Consider the following 18,218-nt stretch of genomic DNA (forward strand, 5'->3'; position numbering starts at 1 on the left):
AAAAAAAAAAAGTCTCATGCGTCTGCACGTAGCCATGGCCAATCGTATCATCGTATGAGATGACGTATGACGTACCCGCTGTAAACTTTTGAGCTAAATTATTTAGAACAAGGTCTAAAGCTTGATCAAAAAATACCATCGTGTCTGCTGCTGTCATGTTGGATCCGTAAATACACTTTTTTTTTATTATCCGTAAATAAACTACAAGCTTCCATATATCGAATAGCGCGTCATCGTCTTGCCGTCCCTCCTCGCTCTGTGATTGGTTCCCAAATCCACCGGAGATTTCGGCCATGGTCCCCAGGCTGTTGTGCAGTTCGAAATAATTCGAGCGCACACAGCAGCCTGGCGTTAGCCAGGTTACCAGTCTATATCACACTACAAAGATTAGCAAACCTTCTGTCGGTCTGTGAATGCAGTAAATTAGAATAACTGCCGTGTATAAAATTGCTCTCTCAAAATGGCTGTAGTGAATGTCTTGAAATAGGCCTCTGTCTCTTTAAGAACCTCTGAGCCTTTCAGACACGCCCCCTCCACACGTTGTCTGCATAGACTGTAAAAAAAAAATGGACGTCTTATGCTCACTCCTCCCCGTTTACCAGAATGACCACGGCCGTGGGGGAATTGATGGCGGATTTACAGGCTCCCCCTCCCCAGCTCTGACGAAGCATGTTCCTAAAAAGGACATACGGGCGGGATTTTCACCGTAGACTCGGCCCTTGCGTGACGTGTAGCTCGCGCTGCTCCAATGCTAACAGTCCGACCCTCATTAAGTACGAGATTTCAAAAAATCATATTACGAAAACCAGCCTGGTTTCATATATTGTGATTAACCCAGCGTTATCTCAGGAGGAATATCTAGCCTAGTCCAGTGTTGAAACAATTGAAACCAGGCTTTAAAGTAGTTTTTTACGTGTCTAAAGTCCAATGCTTTTCAATGGGGGCCTAGCGGCGATATGGAGGTACTGCAGCAACGGCGGAGCAATGGCAGCCCACACGTTTGTGGTCAAAAAGCAGGGCAGCCAGCGGCTATTGGTTGTCTGTGGCATCAGTGGGGAGGGGGTTCTGCTGAGGAGCAGTGGTTGGTTACTCGGCTGGTGACGAAAGCTCGGAGGCGTCTCCAGGAGGTGGGGGCGTTCCTAGGAGGACTCAGGCAAACCTATCCCTAAAATGGCCGCCATCAGAGTTTTTACAGATTACTCAAAAATACGTGAATGTGCCAAGGCAACACTTCAGGCATGTTTTTAATGAGGGAATGACAGAATAACATGATGTAAAGCTTGAAAAAGTCGATTTTGCATAATACCCCCCCTTTAATTAGTAATGAAATCAAGTAATACTGATAATAAATGTTCAGTGGATGAGGGTGCCTCCTCCGGCCGTTACCTGTGCTCCTTGTGGGCTGTAGACGTTGCTGAGCAGGTACACAGACACTTGTCCGGTGCAGTCCCCCACCAGAGCGCAGTCAGAGTGGGAGGTGAAGAGCAGGGAGGTCAGGCTCACCGAGGGAGGGGCCGCGTGCACCAACAACGGGTCCAGACTGAAACACACACCAGTGCGTGACTTTGATGGACTCGAATCGAGAATGTTAATCTTAAGAAGCAATGTGCCGCATTCAGTGCTGCTGGAATCGTTCAGCGCTTATGTTTGAACAGTTTTGTTTCCTACTCAGCACCATATTGCGCCCTCTGCTGGCATTTGTTCATGACAACATTGTCCTTGGGGCATTTTCTAGACTTGTTCATTTTTCTGCATAATTCTTTAGAGGGAAACTGCTAAAAGTAGTTTACTATAAAGATGGACAAACAAAAATAAGATGCAGAAAACTATATTCTTGCTTGTTGTTGGTTCTGGGTTTGAATTTAATATTAACGTACACTAAAATTGTATTTATCAAGGGCAAAATGTCATGTTCTGCATATGGCGCATAAGCAGATTATGGAGGTTCAATTCAATCTGTTCAATCCGTGAGTACAGAAATGATAAATAATGCATACTATTATATACATATTATTAAAATGTAAAAAAAAACAAGATTCTGTGATTTAAAATATCAATTTCAACAATAAAGGTGCATTGTGGAACTTTTTCCATCCAGAAAACCATTATCCTGGTGTGTAATAGAACTGTAATAAAAGCTGAAATACGGAATTATATATATGTATATATATGTAAGAAAACAAAGTTTGTATAAAAAGTTCCATAATGCACCTTTAAATCTGGGGTTCTAACTTATTTGTTTGTTTATTTGCGCAGTTGAAATTCTGCTCAAAAGAAGTGGGCCGAAGCAAAAGCTTATAAAGCCCCAACCCCCGAAATCACTACAATAAAAAATGACATCACAACAATAGTACAAAAGAACATATTACAAAGTACAAGAGTATGGGGAACACAACATGCACACGTACACACAACGTACCCCTTTGTGATTTAACTTTACACATTATCAATCCTACATTTAGCAACATCATATTTGGATTTGCCTCGATAACAATAGAGAACCTGTTACATTTTAAAGCAGGCCACGCTGACAAAGCACTGTATGAAATGTTCATATAATTAACAGAAATGAACCCCGAGATTCAGGTCCACATGAGCCACAAGAATAACTTTTTTGTAAACCAATTTCTTAAAAACAAAATGTTCCAGAATATTTTGGACATCCAAACAGTTAGAAAATCCTAAAATCAAGTCCGTAAATGGTTCAATTGTGTTTTGACATTGTTTTTACACAAATACCTCATCCTACTCTCCTCCGACACATGAATTCAAATGTCTGAATAAGCCGATCCCAGTGGTGTGAGGGGCACTCACGTGCTGTGCTGGAGGTCCCAGAGCTCCAGCTGGGCTTCGTTGACGAGCCCGAACACGGTGGCTCGTCTTGGGGACCACTTGACGTCCAGGACGGCCTTCTGTGCGGAGTTGAATCTCAGAGCAGGAGTGAAGCGCTCGCGTTTCCACAGCTGCACAGTCCAGTCTGAGGAGCAGCTCAGGAAGACGTCTGGACACAGCGGACTCCAGGACACGCTGACCACCGCGCCCTGAGGAGGGAGGGGTTAGAAACTGACCACCGCGCCCTGAGGAGGGAGGGGTTAAAAGCTGACCACCGCGCCCTGAGGAGGGAGGGGTTAGAAACTGACCACCGCGCCCTGAGGAGGGAGGGGTTAGAAACTGACCACCACGCCCTGAGGAGGGAGGGGTTAGAAACTGACCACCACGCCCTGAGGAGGGAGAGGTTAGAAACTGACCACCGCGCCCTGAGGAGGGAGGGGTTAAAAGCTGAGCACCGCGCCCTGAGGAGGGAGGGGTTAGAAACTGACCACCACGCCCTGAGGAGGGAGGGGTTAGAAACTGACCACCGCGCCCTGAGGAGGGAGGGGTTAGAAACTGACCACCGCGCCCTGAGGAGGGAGGGGTTAGAAACTGACCACCGCGCCCTGAGGAGGGAGGGTTAGAAACTGACCACCGCGCCCTGAGGAGGGAGGGGTTAGAAACTGACCACCACGCCCTGAGGAGGGAGAGGTTAGAAACTGACCACCGCGCTCTGAGGAGGGAGGGGTTAGAAACTGACCACCGCGCTCTGAGGAGGGAGGGGTTATAAACTGACCACCGCGCCCTGAGGAGGGAGGAGTTAGAAACTGACCACCACGCCCTGAGGAGGGAGGGGTTAGAAACTGACCACCACGCCCTGAGGAGTGAGAGGTTAGAAACTGACCACCGCGCCCTGAGGAGGGAGAGGTTAGAAACTGACCACCGCGCCCTGAGGAGGGAGGGGTTAGAAACTGACCACCACGCCCTGAGGAGGGAGGGGTTAGAAACTGACCACCACGCCCTGAGGAGTGAGAGGTTAGAAACTGACCACCGCGCCCTGAGGAGGGAGGAGTTAGAAACTGACCACCACGCCCTGAGGAGGGAAGGGTTAGAAACTGACCACCGCGCCCTGAGGAGGGAGGGGTTAGAAACTGACCACCGCGCCCTGAGGAGGGAGAGGTTAGAAACTGACCACCGCGCCCTGAGGAGGGAGGGGTTAGAAACTAACCACCGCGCCCTGAGGAGGGGGGGTTAGAAACTGACCACCGCGCCCTGAGGAGGGAGAGGTTAGAAACTGACCACCGCGCTCTGAGGAGGGAGGGGTTAGAAACTGACCACCGCGCCCTAAGGAGGGAGGGGCTAGAAACTGACCACCGCGCCCTGAGGAGGGAGGGGTTAGAAACTGACCACCGCGCCCTGAGGAGGGAGGGTTAGAAACTGACCACCGCGCCCTGAGGAGGGAGGGGTTAGAAACTGACCACCGCGCCCTGAGGAGGGAGGGGTTAGAAACTGACCACCGCGCCCTGAGGAGGGAGGGGTTAGAAACTGACCACCGCGCCCTGAGGAGGGAGGGGTTAGAAACTGACCACCGCGCCCTGAGGAGGGAGGTGTTAGAAACTGACCACCGCGCCCTGAGGAGGGAGGGGTTAGACACTGACCACCGCGCCCTGAGGAGGGAGAGGTTAGAAACTGACCACCGCGCTCTGACAGAGGGAGGGGTTAGACACTGACCACCGCGCCCTGACAGAGGGAGAGGTTAGAAACTGACCACCGCGCCCTGAGGAGGGAGGGGTTAGAAACTGACCACCGCGCCCTGAGGAGGGAGGGGTTAGAAACTAACCACCGCGCCCTGAGGAGGGGGGGTTAGAAACTGACCACCGCGCCCTGAGGAGGGAGAGGTTAGAAACTGACCACCGCGCTCTGAGGAGGGAGGGGTTAGAAACTGACCACCGCGCCCTGAGGAGGGAGAGGTTAGAAACTGACCACCGCGCTCTGAGGAGGGAGGGGTTAGAAACTGACCACCGCGCCCTAAGGAGGGAGGGGTTAGAAACTGACCACCGCGCCCTGAGGAGGGAGGGTTAGAAACTGACCACCGCGCCCTGAGGAGGGAGGGTTAGAAACTGACCACCGCGCACTGAGGAGGGAGGGGTTAGAAACTGACCACCGCGCCCTAAGGAGGGAGGGGTTAGAAACTGACCACCACGCCCTAAGGAGGGAGGGGTTAGAAACTGACCACCGCGCTCTGACAGAGGGAGGGGTTAGAAACTGACCACCGCGCCCTGAGGAGGGAGGGGTTAGAAACTGACCACCGCGCCCTGAGGAGGGAGGGTTAGAAACTGACCACCGCGCCCTGAGGAGGGAGGGGTTAGAAACTGACCACCGCGCCCTGAGGAGGGAGGTGTTAGAAACTGACCACCGCGCCCTGAGGAGGGAGGGTTAGAAACTGACCACCGCGCCCTGAGGAGGGAGGGGTTAGAAACTGACCACCGCGCCCTGAGGAGGGAGGGGTTAGAAACTGACCACCGCGCCCTGAGGAGGGAGGGGTTAGAAACTGACCACCGCGCCCTGAGGAGGGAGGGGTTAGAAACTGACCACCGCGCCCTGAGGAGGGAGGTGTTAGAAACTGACCACCGCGCCCTGAGGAGGGAGGGTTAGAAGCTGACCACCACGCCTTGAGGAGGGAGGGGTTAGACACTGACCACCGCGCCCTGAGGAGGGAGAGGTTAGAAACTGACCACCGCGCTCTGACAGAGGGAGGGGTTAGAAACTGACCACCGCGCTCTGACAGAGGGAGGGGTTAGAAACTGACCACCGCGCCCTGAGGAGGGAGGGGTTAGAAACTGACCACCGCGCCCTGAGGAGGGAGTGGTTAGAAACTGACCACCGCGATCTGACAGAGGGAGGAGTTAGAAGCTGACCACCACGCCTTGAGGAGGGAGGGGTTAGAAACTGACCACCACGCCTTGAGGAGGGAGGGGTTAGAAACTGACCACCACGCCCTGAGGAGGGAGGGTTAGAAACTGACCACCGCGCTCTGACAGAGGGAGGGGTTAGAAACTTCTTCGTGATTCCATTAGTGTGTATTTGTGACTTCGACCCGGTGCAGCAAAGTTGCAATTGCAGTTCTCTGGCCATAGACACCAGGGGGAGATGAAAGACCCCCCAATCATCCCATCAACACTTGCATTACCCCCACAGGGACTACGGAATGGATTTATTAAGGCAAACAAGTTACTTAGTACTGCTTTAAAGTACCGTATTTTCTGGACTAAAGTCGCACTTTTTTCATACTTTGGCTGAGTTTGCGACTTATACTCAGGTGCGACTTACAGTCCGGAAAATACAGTAGCTCCTTCAGACAAAAAATGGTCAAAATAGAACTTTTTCCAGCTATAAATTGCCTTTTTTCTCTACATTTACAGTGAATTCAATACTGAAAATGTTACGGTGTCACAGTATTCAAAGAGCATATATAAATCACTGTAGTATAGTCTCGACATGTACTTACAAAGTGTTTCTTATATGTATCCATGAACTGCTGAGTGTTGGAGGCGGAGCACTTGTGGATGAGCCCCTCCCACGTCCCCACCAGGTACACGCCCGACTCCTACACACACACACACACGCACGTTCACATCACCATGCGGGGACACAACCCAGCGTCATAATGTAATGGTCCATGACGTGACATGTACTGAACCTTTGGGTGGAAGTCGATGCACAGCCCAGGGGTCAGAGCTGATAAGATGCTCTCTGGTCCAGTCACGGTTTCCCTGTTTCCTACAGCGGTCCTTTTAGCGCTCTTCACCCTCTTCAGCTTCATCATGTCTGCAGGAGAAAAACACACACTGACATTTTGAAACTCAAATCTGTCATTCTCTTTTTAATAAAACAGTTGCACCATCTTATTTTCTCCCAGTGTTGCATTACGCTCATCTTTGTGCTAAAATATATTGGCGATCAGCACTTAAAACACTCCATTGCTTCTGTTAAACCCGTTGCTTTAACTATGCTGGAGGCAGTGTATCAATACAATGAAGTGAGTATTGATGGGTCTGATCATGTAAGAGTGAGAGAAAGTCTAAAAATATTTGAAAATGTCAGGTTTGAATGTGCCATTTTGTGTGGATGGACCGTGCTTTTCTCTGATTGGTTAATCCACCTGTCAGTCACTCTAATCTGAATGCGGGTCGATCCAAGAGGAAAACTGGTCTGGCTGGCACTGCTAAGCTGTAGTAGTAGAAGTAGTAGTAGTAGTAGTAGAAGTAGTAGTAGCTGTAGTAGTAGTAGGATCAGTAAAAGTACATCCAGCACCTGTACAGTTGAGTCCGTTGTTCACGAACCACTTGCAGACACGTCCGTCTGTTGCCACGGAGACCAGCATCTCGTCCTTGTCCTCTCTCAGACTGAGCTCCTGCAGGGCCCACCTCAGCTGCAGCACTGGGGCCAGGTGCCTGTGAGGACACTCTCTGGGGACACCAAACAGAGAGAGCACTACTCCAGTAAAAGGTATTCATTCATGTAACGTTAAATAGAACTTAGCAAGTCTTTCTTGAGTAAAACTTGGTTACTCTTAGAGAAAATGACTTCACGTTAATATACAAAAAAAATATTGTTTTTACTACACCTAATCTTAAATTATTATTATTATTATTCATCTATTTCTGTAGTGCATTATTGAGAAATATCAGAACATTTTCTGTTTTGTTTGTTAGATGCATCACTCAAACATAAATGGGATTTTTAAGTTCAAACAGTTCAAAAGTACTTTATTTTATTATTCTTTTTTTAATTCATCAGGCATCAAGAACAAATTCTACTTGAGTAAACAGTTTATTTTTCCCAACTTGAGTAAAATGATTTCAAAGTAACGTTGCACGTGCTTGAGCAAACCTTTTGGCTTCTCTACTCACCTCTGTTTGTATTTCACCTCTGAGGGTGGTTGCCCCAAAATTCAGCACATGAGACAATAAGGATAATAATGACATAACATTATTGGCTCTGGTGTTATTATGTTTTAAGGCACACTCACACTTGACATCCGAACCGTGCCACTCTCTAGCTCGTTTGAGGAAAGGCCTGGATGCCCCGAACGGCCCGCGCTCACACTTACACAAACGAACCGAGCCGTGGCCGAGCACGAGGAGTTGTTTACAAGTGCACGTGAGCAGCAGCAGCGCAACATAATGCGGAAGAAAACAAAACCTAAGCAGCTGCGTGAAATAATGTGTACTATGAGCCCTGTCAAATCACTCTCCACTTTTCTTTGCATTTTACTACAGTTTAAGACAAAGGGCTATGGTGAATAATAGTCGATTTTAATAAAGCAGAGAAATAGAGAAGTGCGCGTCCCTCTGTCCCGCTCAGCTGAGGTGGGGGGTGGAGCAGCACCTGCCGCTCTGAGCCTTTCGGGATGGGCGGATCGATACCACAGTATCGATATATCGATACCAAACGGCTACTTTTTGAGTATCGATATTGGGCAAAAAGTATTGATACTAATTTGCATATGTAAAAAGTTGGCGTGGCAGCAATTTTACACATAAAAGGACAATTTACATCTTTTTTCTGAGCCAAAACAGTCCACAGCAGCAGAGGATTGAACTAAGCCAGCCATATCATTCTGGTTTAGATTCTGTTTGTCATTAAAGTCTTAATTTCACATTAACATTGTATAATTAACCAGTTAAAGTAATATCCTTTTAATGTACCTATTAATTATGTAAAATAACCAGTTTTAGAAATGTATATTGATTGAATTACTACATTCACCCATATAAAAATGACAGGTATCGGTATCGGTATTGGTATCGAGAAAAATGACCCCAAAAGTATCGGTATTGTATCGATTCCAAAAAATGTGGTATCGCCCATCCCTACAGAAGATCTGACGCTCAGTTTATGTCATTCACTGCTGCTTCGGCCACTGGTTAAACAGCTTTATGTTGGTGAACTCCTGGAAGTCTAGACTATGCTTCGTATACGCTCCGTTGCGACAAAGCACTTCACACGAACGCGCACCAAAATCACAAGCGATAAATGCACCCGCAGGTTTTATCTGTCCCACTAAAGCCTGCGGCCAAACCGGGTACAGCACAGAGAAGCTCAGACACAGGGCGGGAGAAGCGCAGGCCGCTCCCGTAAAGTCAGCCCGAGACGTGCGTGAAGCGGCCAGGGAGTCAGGAGTGAGCAGTCGGTATGTGGCCGGGGGAGCCGCCCGGGAGCGAAGCGGTCGGGGGCCGGGGAGACGAGAGCGAGGCAGCCGCTGCTCTGCCTTTTCTCACTGTTTTACGTGACAAATGCAACCGCCCATACAACAGCCGCTTGTATCCGTGCGTGTGCGCAAACACAAGCAACCGAGCCACGCTCTGGCCCACCTCCTCTAAGCGGGCCAAAGTCCGGAACCGAGTCCGACTCGGGCACGGATTGATTGCACTCACGCTGCACAAACGAACCACCAGTGCACTGTTAGGTGTCTCTGCCCACTTGGACATCCAGCCTTGTCCCAGGAGAAGTGCTTAGATCAAGAGGTATCCAGCACTGTTTTCACAAAGTTCACTCTGTGCTGACCTGCTGCTGCTGCTGCTGGTGCTGCTGGTGTGAGTGCGGACGCTGCAGATCAGCACTGTCCCGTCCCTCATGCCCACGGCCAGCTGACCGGGGCTTTTGAGGGAGAAGTCCAGAGCGGTCACGGGGCTGTCGCAGCGCACCACCCTCTCGGGCCACTGGAACAAACACACACTCATTTTATATTAACAAACACTTGAACAAGCCCCTTTATAACCTCTTAATCCCCACCTGAACCAAGCACATTTTATCCAGTTCAGTTTTACCCAAATCTAAAAAGAGTGTTTTTGTCATTTTTTTGTTGTGTTATTGTTACTTTTCCTTTGTCGCTTTTTTGTTTCGTTTATCACTTTTTTTGTGGCTTGTTTAGTGTGTTTTGATGCTTTGTTCAAGAAGCTTTTAGATTTAGGTAAAGCCAAACTGGAGAAAATGTGCTGGGTACAAGTGGGGGTTAAGAGGTTAAGAAAAAAGCCTCAAAACAACGATGAAAGGCAACAGAAGTACAGCAAAAAATGCAACAAAAGAGTGACAAAAACATGAAGAAAACATGACAAAGCATCAAAAAAGCCACAAAGCAGCAATAAAATGTACGAGAAAGCAACAGAAATACGTCAAAAACCTGATAACACGATAAAAAAAAGCATACAAAACACTTAAAAAAATGTGACAAAAAAAGTTACAATCACTTTTGTGGGTCTTAGCTTTCAAATGAGGCATTACATTATTGCTCAACAGTGAAGAAGATTTTAGATTTGGAGAAACTGGAGAAAATGCTCTTACTTATAGACCAGCCTCATTTGAAAGCTAAGACCTACAAAACTCATTGTGACTTTTTTGTTGTGTTTTGTCAGGTTTTTGTCTGTTTGTCACATTTGCTCTGAAACACTCGCTCCACGATATCAAAATCGTCCCTTCTAATGGAAAATGTCTTACAGTGGGGTTCTTGAGGGACCAGCAGCAGACCAGCCCAGGAGCCGAGCTGGACTCAGAGTCTCCATAACCCACTGCCAGCAGGTCCTGGAACATCACACATAACGTGCAGTCGCTTTCTCACCGTCACTGATATAATGTGCAGACGTGACGTGAGGAGCGTTACCGGGTTGCTCTTGTTCCACACCATGCTGTTGACTCGTCGGCCCTGGGTGAGAGAGCAGGAGAAGGACCAGAGGTGGACCAGGGATGGACCAGGGCTCTCGCTCTGCCGTGGAGGGGTCTGGGGCTCCTCCCGGTCAGTGAGTGCGGGGGCTACGGGAGCATCAGGGTCTGGAAAATTCACACTTTTGAACTCTTTGTGCGATACAGTTGGGACACCTCTGCGTAGATGCTTCACAGTTTATTTGGTTTTGTTTGAGAGACACCAGGGCTCATCACAGGAGCCTGAGTTAGTGGGGACGGTAGTGGGGACTGTGGAATTCTCCCCACACTGGACTAAAGTAAAATAACAAATCTGATTCATCCAATGTTAGTGCTATGTTCATATATGAATAAATATTTAAAGTGGACAAATCCAGCATAATAGTGGTTTATAATCCTGCTTTGGAATGCATGGAATGTTTTTTGGCCAACTTACTGTCAGCAATTTAACATAAGATTTTAAAAAAATGCAGAAAATTAAAGCAGTACTAAGTAACTCTTCCCCCTAGAGGCCATAAGCGCAACTGCAAGTGTAGTAGCAAGTTACGATTTTTTAACTTATTAATTGTCTTGGAGAGTAAATACTACGCCGACAGGAAAGGCGAAGGGAGAGAGGGTTTCTGTGCATCCAATTATACAATGGAAATAATTTTTTTCACTCAAACTTTGCTGTAAATACTGTTTAAAGTGACGCTAGCCCGCAGTTAGCTTTGCCCGTTAGCCTGTTAGCTTCTTCTTCGTGATTTCAATAGTGTGTATTGCTTTCTCCGGACCGGTGGCAGTCAAGTTGCAAACATGGTTTTCTGTCCAGAGACACCAGGGGGCGATGAAAGACCCTCCAATCATCCCATAAACACTTGCATTACCCCCACAGGGACTACAAAAAGGATTTATTAAGGTAAACACGTTACTTAGTACTGCTTTAAATAAACATCAAGCCGAGTGTGTTGCATAAAAAAAATATTCAGATGGTGATGTTATATGTTTTAGCGTGAACACTGAAGTATATTGAGCCACAACCAAGAATTATAAGACTTACCGGCATTGGATTAAAGACTTAAGACTCAAGTGACATTTCTTGCAAATATTTATGTTGTCAACATCTTGAAAGCGAGGGAAAAGTCAGCACGGCGACTCCGTAGGCAGGGGCGGACCTTAGTGGACCATAGTGGACCATAGCAGACCATAGCAGACCTTAGTGGACCATAGTGGACCATAGCGGACCATAGCGGACCATAGCAGACCTTAGTGGACCATAGTGGACCATAGCAGACCTTAGTGGACCTTAGTGGACCATAGTGGACCATATGCTAATATTGTAACAAGCTCCATGGTGACAATAAAAACGCTTTATATCAACTTTCCAGCGGTTAAAACGGTCCAAATTAGAGCTTTCTTCCTTGCTTTACGTTAAATATGAATATGGTTTGGTAGCTAAAAGAAATTCCATTACCCATAATGCAACAGGCGACCCGAGATGGGCATTCAGCTTATGTTAATATCTACACAAATTTGATGTAATGTTTTTTGGTTAGCGGCAGCCTTTAGCTTCCAGGGGTAAAACACTTCCCGTTACAAACACAGAAGTTTCCTCTAGTGAAGTATTCGCATCGGTTTTTAACATGTTGTCAGTAATTATCCAACAACTGCTCGTTTTCTACTCTTTAAATATTTTTTCAGTGAGACACAGGAATAAAACACAGACAGGAAACAGTCGTTCCTCTTGGAAGTTAGCAACATGCTGCTATGCTTCATTCCTTGCACAGAGCCAAATGATGTTTCATGTTTTATCATTTAAATGACTTTGTAGGGAAAATACATCTGGTGAGAAAGGTGTAACCGTTTAAGTATTACTTGGAGCGCCCCCCTCTGGCAGCAGGGTAAATACCCATGATAAAAACAAGCCACAATTACTCGATAACACACGACTAAGAGGAGTTTGAGTGCAGAGCGAGTCAGAACAGTTCCACTGATGGTTTATGGAGTATATTCTGTCTATTACGCAGTATACAAACAGAGGAAATACAAACGAGAGAGCTTCAGCTGTAGAAGAGAAAAGGTGCCAACTAACAGGATCGGTTAATCTTGTAAACAAACCAATCTTTTTGTGAGATCCTGTATAAACTTTGTGTTCTTGTTCTCTCAAACCTGGGAGGAAGGGCAGCAGTCTGAATGCAGCCAGTCTGGGTTGGTGGGTGTTGGCGACAATGCTCCTCTCCATCACCAGGAGACTGTTGTGAAAGCTGTCAGAGTTCATCAGCGCCTGCAGGTCGGCCTCGTTTGCGCTGTGCTCCAGCATCTCCAGGTCCTTCATGGAGCTCGTGGCACTTTCTGCAAATAAAAACATCATGTACCATCATGTTGAGTTTAGGTTTGGTTTACTCCCCATTAACTCTCTGCCAGGGCTGGACAGAATGATAGAAAGTAAGAACGAAGTGCATATATATACGTTCCTCATTTGAAGTGGATGCATCGTTACACCCCTAAGCAAAGATGCATGTTTTAGGCCATTTCCACCTATATAAATACTCATTATTAAATAAATGTGTTCTATTCTATCTATCTGTTTTGTTGCCACAGAGCCTGGACAACGTGCTATCATCAATGGAAAAAAATAATTAACAGTTTATCAAGATATTTGCACAAAAGACCTGAGAAATTCACAACAGCATGGAATAAGTAAGTGAACCCCTGTATTAAATATCTGGCTCATCCTTCTTTTGCAGCAGTAACTGCTTTTCTGTAGTTGCAGATTAGACGCTCACAACGATCAGGATGAATCTTGGACCATTCCTCTTTACAAAACTGCTGCAGTTCAGTGAGATTCCTGGGTTCACTTACTTTTTCCTCCCTGTCCTGTGAATGTTTACATGTTATGGCCAATACAAATATAATCAAATGTCAATGTTTGGGTGGGATTAGTTTAAGCACACACTGTTGAGTTACTTTTGTGATGTTAATAAAGATCAGATCACATTTTATGTGGTACCAATTTAGGCTGAAATGCAAGTAAGTCCAAAGCGATTACATACTTTTTCCTCCCACTGTAACATGTAACCTAGTTTCATCTAAGTGGTCAAGTTCACATTTCATTAATTCTGTAAATGTATAGGTTTTCTTTTCAATACTTCAACCTGCCCAGGGACTAAAGGTGTAAAGTAGCATATTGTGCTGTCACCTGGCACCAAGCATCTTTCCTGACTTTGTCTTGGTCAATGTGCTGTTGTGCACTGTCCCTGTCAAATAAAAGCATACCAGAGCAGAGTTACCTGTCCCGCTGGTGCTGCCCAGTGAGGTGCTGTGGTCACCCCGACTAGAGGTCAGGGGGTCGTCTCCTCCCTCCACATGCTCCTGCTCCCTCTCCACCCCCACAGGCCCCTCCTGCAGCGGGGCGGACAGTGTGTCGAACATCTCCCAGGTGGACACAAACGTACCTGCAGGAGGAGGAGTCACGTAGTCTGTGGCCAGCTCCAACCTTTGTCTTTTCTGTAGTATAACTTAAAAAGGTATGTGTCTCAGAGCCAGCTAAAGCCATTTTAATATGAGGTGGATATTCGCCATCTAATATCACAATCATTTTGGCGACACAGTATATAGTGCAGTCTTATGAATGAAACTTGCCTGAGTCGGCCATGACGACGGCGTCGCTCTGGACCAGTTTGTGTTTGGACGGGGGGTCCAGCGTCTGCACACTGCGGTCCATGTACTTCTCATTCCCGCCTCGGTTTTTGCAGACCTCGGCGTACTTCTTATTTCTCTCCCTGTAAACATAGATAGACACAAAGCAACGTTCCTGCACTGTCTGAAGCACTGTTCTACAGCCTATAGGCCAATGTAACACCTCATTTGAAAGCTAAGACCTACACAACTCATTTAAACGGATCTTTTCCTTGCATTTTTGTCGCTTTGTAGTCACTTTTTTGTTGCTCTTTTGTGGTGAAGATTAGAAGGTTACTCAAAGATGCGCAAGCGGCTCCAAACACAGCCCCAAGTATCTTTTTGAAAACATTGTCACATGGTAAAAACTCTAAAAAGTCGATTTTGCATATTAACCTGTCCTTTATCAAGCCCCTTCCTCCTGTTGTGACCTCTGAGGACTATCTATATGAAAAAGTATCTAAACGATGTATATTTTCATTCAAAGCAGCGTCCTCACGTGACGTCCGGTGCGTGGCCAGCGTCCGTGGACACCAGTGTGGGGGGCAGATCGAGCAGAGAGACGGTGTCTGTCTCTGAAAGGTAAACGTTGATCTGGACGTCCAGGGTTTGCTCCGTCACCTCTTCTTTCACTGGAGCCTTCCTAACATGAGGATCTGAAAATATGGGTCAAAAAGTCACATCTGGTCATGGGAGAGACAGTGCAGGTGAATAGAAAAACAAAACGTACATTACTGACATGGAAAGACAATGTATTAAAAGATATCCTCTGTGTAAAATTCTGAATTCAGGAGCCAGGTATACAATTTGTTGCATTAGGTACAAAGATTTAGTTATTTTAGTTAGGTATAATGCTAGTAAATCGAGGGTTGCCCCTAGAAAACAGTATATGAACCTACTATTTCCCAGACAAATCTATGATTTCAGAGGATTGCCAGTGAAGTAATGAAGCATGTTATTGTGTGGACTTTTGTTTCCAGGTGAAAGCACATGTTCGGCTTTTACATTGTGTGTCAAACCTGGGATGCGCAGAGGCAGCTCGCGTTTGAGGAAGCCCTCTTCTGTTTCTAGATTGACTGAGTCGATGGACGACTGACTGGAGAATTTACTGCTGCTCAAAATAGACCTGTGAAAAATGAAACAAAGTGATATTTCAAATCCAGACAAAGATCAAACGCCCTTCCATAAATAAAGAGAGAAAAACTAAGTCCGGGACATTGCAGTGCCCTTAATGATCTGAAAGTAAGAAAGTAGTATATTACAGCAAATAAATGTCAATTTCCTTTCAATATATATTTTTTCAGCTACACCTTTTTGTAGACAAGCTTAGGGGGGCCCCCGTGGTGCCTCTGAGGCCCCCAGGGGCCCCCGTGGACCCCACTTTGAGAAACACTAGTACATGGCTTGACCTGGAGAAGGGCAGGCTGAAGCTGCTGCCCGTGGTGGTCATCTGGTCCAGACTGAATCCAGCCGAGATCTCGTCCAGGAAGAACCGACCGCCTTTACAGGGCCCTGCTCGACACTCCCCCTGGTGGAGGGGCTGGGGTGTGACGTCGTTCTCCTCTTCATCAAACACCTACAAAACAGACACCAAGTCAGAAAAGAAGTGTTTCGTGTAACAAAGATGAAAGGAAAGTAATACAATAATGACACATTGACCTTTTAATAACAGAAAGGAGTCAGTAGGTCTCAAAAGTCACAAAGTGGCAGAGCGAGTTTCCCTGCCAGAGAAATATGGACCTGTAGTGGTGCTTATGAGGTGCGTGTTTTTTATAAAATCATACAAAATGTAATTTAGTCAATATAACAGTGAACAGTTTATATTATAGTTCTTTTGTCATCATTATCAGTTTATCATGAAATAAATAAAAGTTCAGAATAGAGAGAAAAAGCAGCGTAGATGCAGGCTGTACCCGGACATGCTGCCTGGGGGTGGGCGCGCTGCTCTTGTCCAGGAGCCTGGAGCCCGCTGCCAGACTGAAGCTCCGTCTGCTGCCCGTCAGTCTGCTGTGGGACACCGACACCCTCCGAGACGAGCTGCCGCGAACACACCACCGCAACACGGCCAGCAGACAGCAGACAGCACCGAGGGGACAGTTAGCATGTTCATGTACACGTGCAAATAATAAGTCACTTACGGTCGCAGCACCAGCTTCTTCCTCCGCTCGCCCCTCACTGCGGTGGCCATGTTTGTCTCCTCTGTTGACTGCACGCGGGGAGGGCGTTGCCTAGCGACAGGACACACCACCACGTGGCTTCTTCCGACTGCGGATAGTGCGCAAGGAAAAGCCGAGGCGAGGGCTTCTCTGAGTAATATTACTATGAACATAGGCTACAAGAGTAAAGATGTTTGTAATTCATGCACTTTATTCTTTAGAAATGTTCCCAACTTTTATGGCAGTAGACCATTTGATGTTATAGATTTCACTTTAGTTCATTTCATGTTTCGTTTCTCATATTTTCAGCACTTTTTAGTACTTTTTTTTACTCTTTAATTTGAGATTGCTACCCCGTTTGTTTAAAGGCACACTGCGTAGTGTGTAACCCATGCATCCATTTTCTTCCGCTTTATCCGGGGCCGGGTCGCGGGGGCAGCAGTCTCAGCAGAGATGCCCAGACTTCCCGATCCACACACACCTCCTCCAGCTGTTCTGGGGGGACCCCGAGGCGACACCAGGCCAGCTCGGAGACATAGTCCCACCAGCGTGTCCTGGGTCTTCCACGAGGCCTTGTCCCACTAGGACATTCCCGGACATTCCTCACCCAATCTGGAAGGGTGCGCCCAGCCACCCTGCGAAGGAAGCTCATTTTAGCCGCTTGTATTCGCGATCTTGTCCTTTCGGTCATTACCCAAATCTCATGACCATAGGTGAGGGCGGGAACGTAGATCGATCGGTAAATCGAGAGCTTTGCCACGACTCAGCTCCCTCTTCACCACGACAGACCGATACAGCGACCGCATCACTGCTGACGCCGCACCGATCCGTCTGTCGATCTCACGCTCCATCCGTCCCTCACTCGTGAACAAGACCCCGAGATACTTGAACTCCTCCACTTGAGGCAAGGACTCCCCACCGACCTGTAGAGGGGAAGGAGAACCATGGCCTCAGATTTGGAGGTGCTGATCCTCATCCCGGCCGCTTCACACTCGGCTGCAAACCGCCCCAGAGCAGCTGAAGGTCCTAATTTGTTGAAGCCATCAGAACAACATTGTCTGCAAACAGAGATGAGATCCTGAGGCCCCAGGACACCATAAGGCCCCGGGCTGCGCCTAGAAATTCTGTCCATAAAAGTAATGAACAGAACCGGTGACAAAGGGCAGCCCTGAGGAGACCAACACGCACCGGGAACAGGTCTGACTCCTGCTGCGGTCATACAGGGAGCGGACAGCCCTTAGCAGAGGGCCCCGGACCCCATACTCCCGGAGCACCCCCCACAGGGCACCATGAGGGACACGGTTGAACGCTTTCTCCGGGGATTACGGCCGCGACAGGCACCAGAGACCTTACGGCCACAACTACGAGCAGCCGCATCGACAATGGAGGAGGAGAACAGGGTCCACTCGGACTCCATGTCCCCAGCCTCCCTCGGAATCTGGGTGAAGCTCTTCAGGGGGTGAGAGTTAAAGACCGTACTGCGTAACATTTTGGACTATACTGTTGCTGCCAAAACAAAACATGCTCCGAATGACCAGCACAACACCGAAAATGCTATTTCTGCAGTGGATAAACAAATAATGGATTTGGATGAGAACTTAACCTGCTAAAATCTCAAATTCTACTGACTTTAGTCACATCTCCATGGAGACGAGCTGGAGACGTACCCACTCCCGGTAAAGTTACAGTCACGTCTTAGGAGAGCTGAGCCGCTCACAGCAAAAGCACATGTTTGTTTGTACTTTTGTGAAGAATTTTTCAACTATGAAAATATCTGTCATAAAATAAATGCTTGTATTTCAATTTTCCCACTGCTGACGTGCCCTCTCACCAGTATCATGGTTTTTCCCCTCTGTATAGAAAGTTGCAAAATGCAACTTTAAGCAAGTTAAA

The 18,218-nt window shown here is 47.3% G+C and overlaps 1 protein-coding gene across 1 annotated transcript; it reads right to left on the reverse strand.

Annotated features, from left to right (window-relative positions):
• Positions 1–1,353: 1,353 nt before the first annotated feature.
• On the reverse strand, positions 1,354–16,385 carry dnai4 (dynein axonemal intermediate chain 4; the record flags this gene model as incomplete). Its single annotated transcript, XM_079568805.1, has 16 exons — positions 16,308–16,385; positions 16,083–16,206; positions 15,579–15,745; positions 15,189–15,295; positions 14,669–14,825; positions 14,134–14,273; positions 13,782–13,946; positions 12,661–12,843; positions 10,475–10,641; positions 10,312–10,395; positions 9,382–9,536; positions 7,126–7,280; positions 6,512–6,639; positions 6,320–6,418; positions 2,815–3,041; positions 1,354–1,540 (listed from the first exon to the last, which is right to left on the reverse strand). Exons 1-16 carry the CDS (start codon positions 16,355–16,357, stop codon positions 1,354–1,356), a joined length of 2,295 nt encoding a protein of 764 aa, XP_079424931.1. The 5' UTR covers positions 16,358–16,385.
• Between the last annotated feature and the right edge of the window lie 1,833 nt (positions 16,386–18,218).

This window comes from Gobius niger, assembly GCF_951799975.1.
Source record: "Gobius niger genome assembly, chromosome: 13".
NCBI lineage: Eukaryota > Metazoa > Chordata > Actinopteri > Gobiiformes > Gobiidae > Gobius > Gobius niger.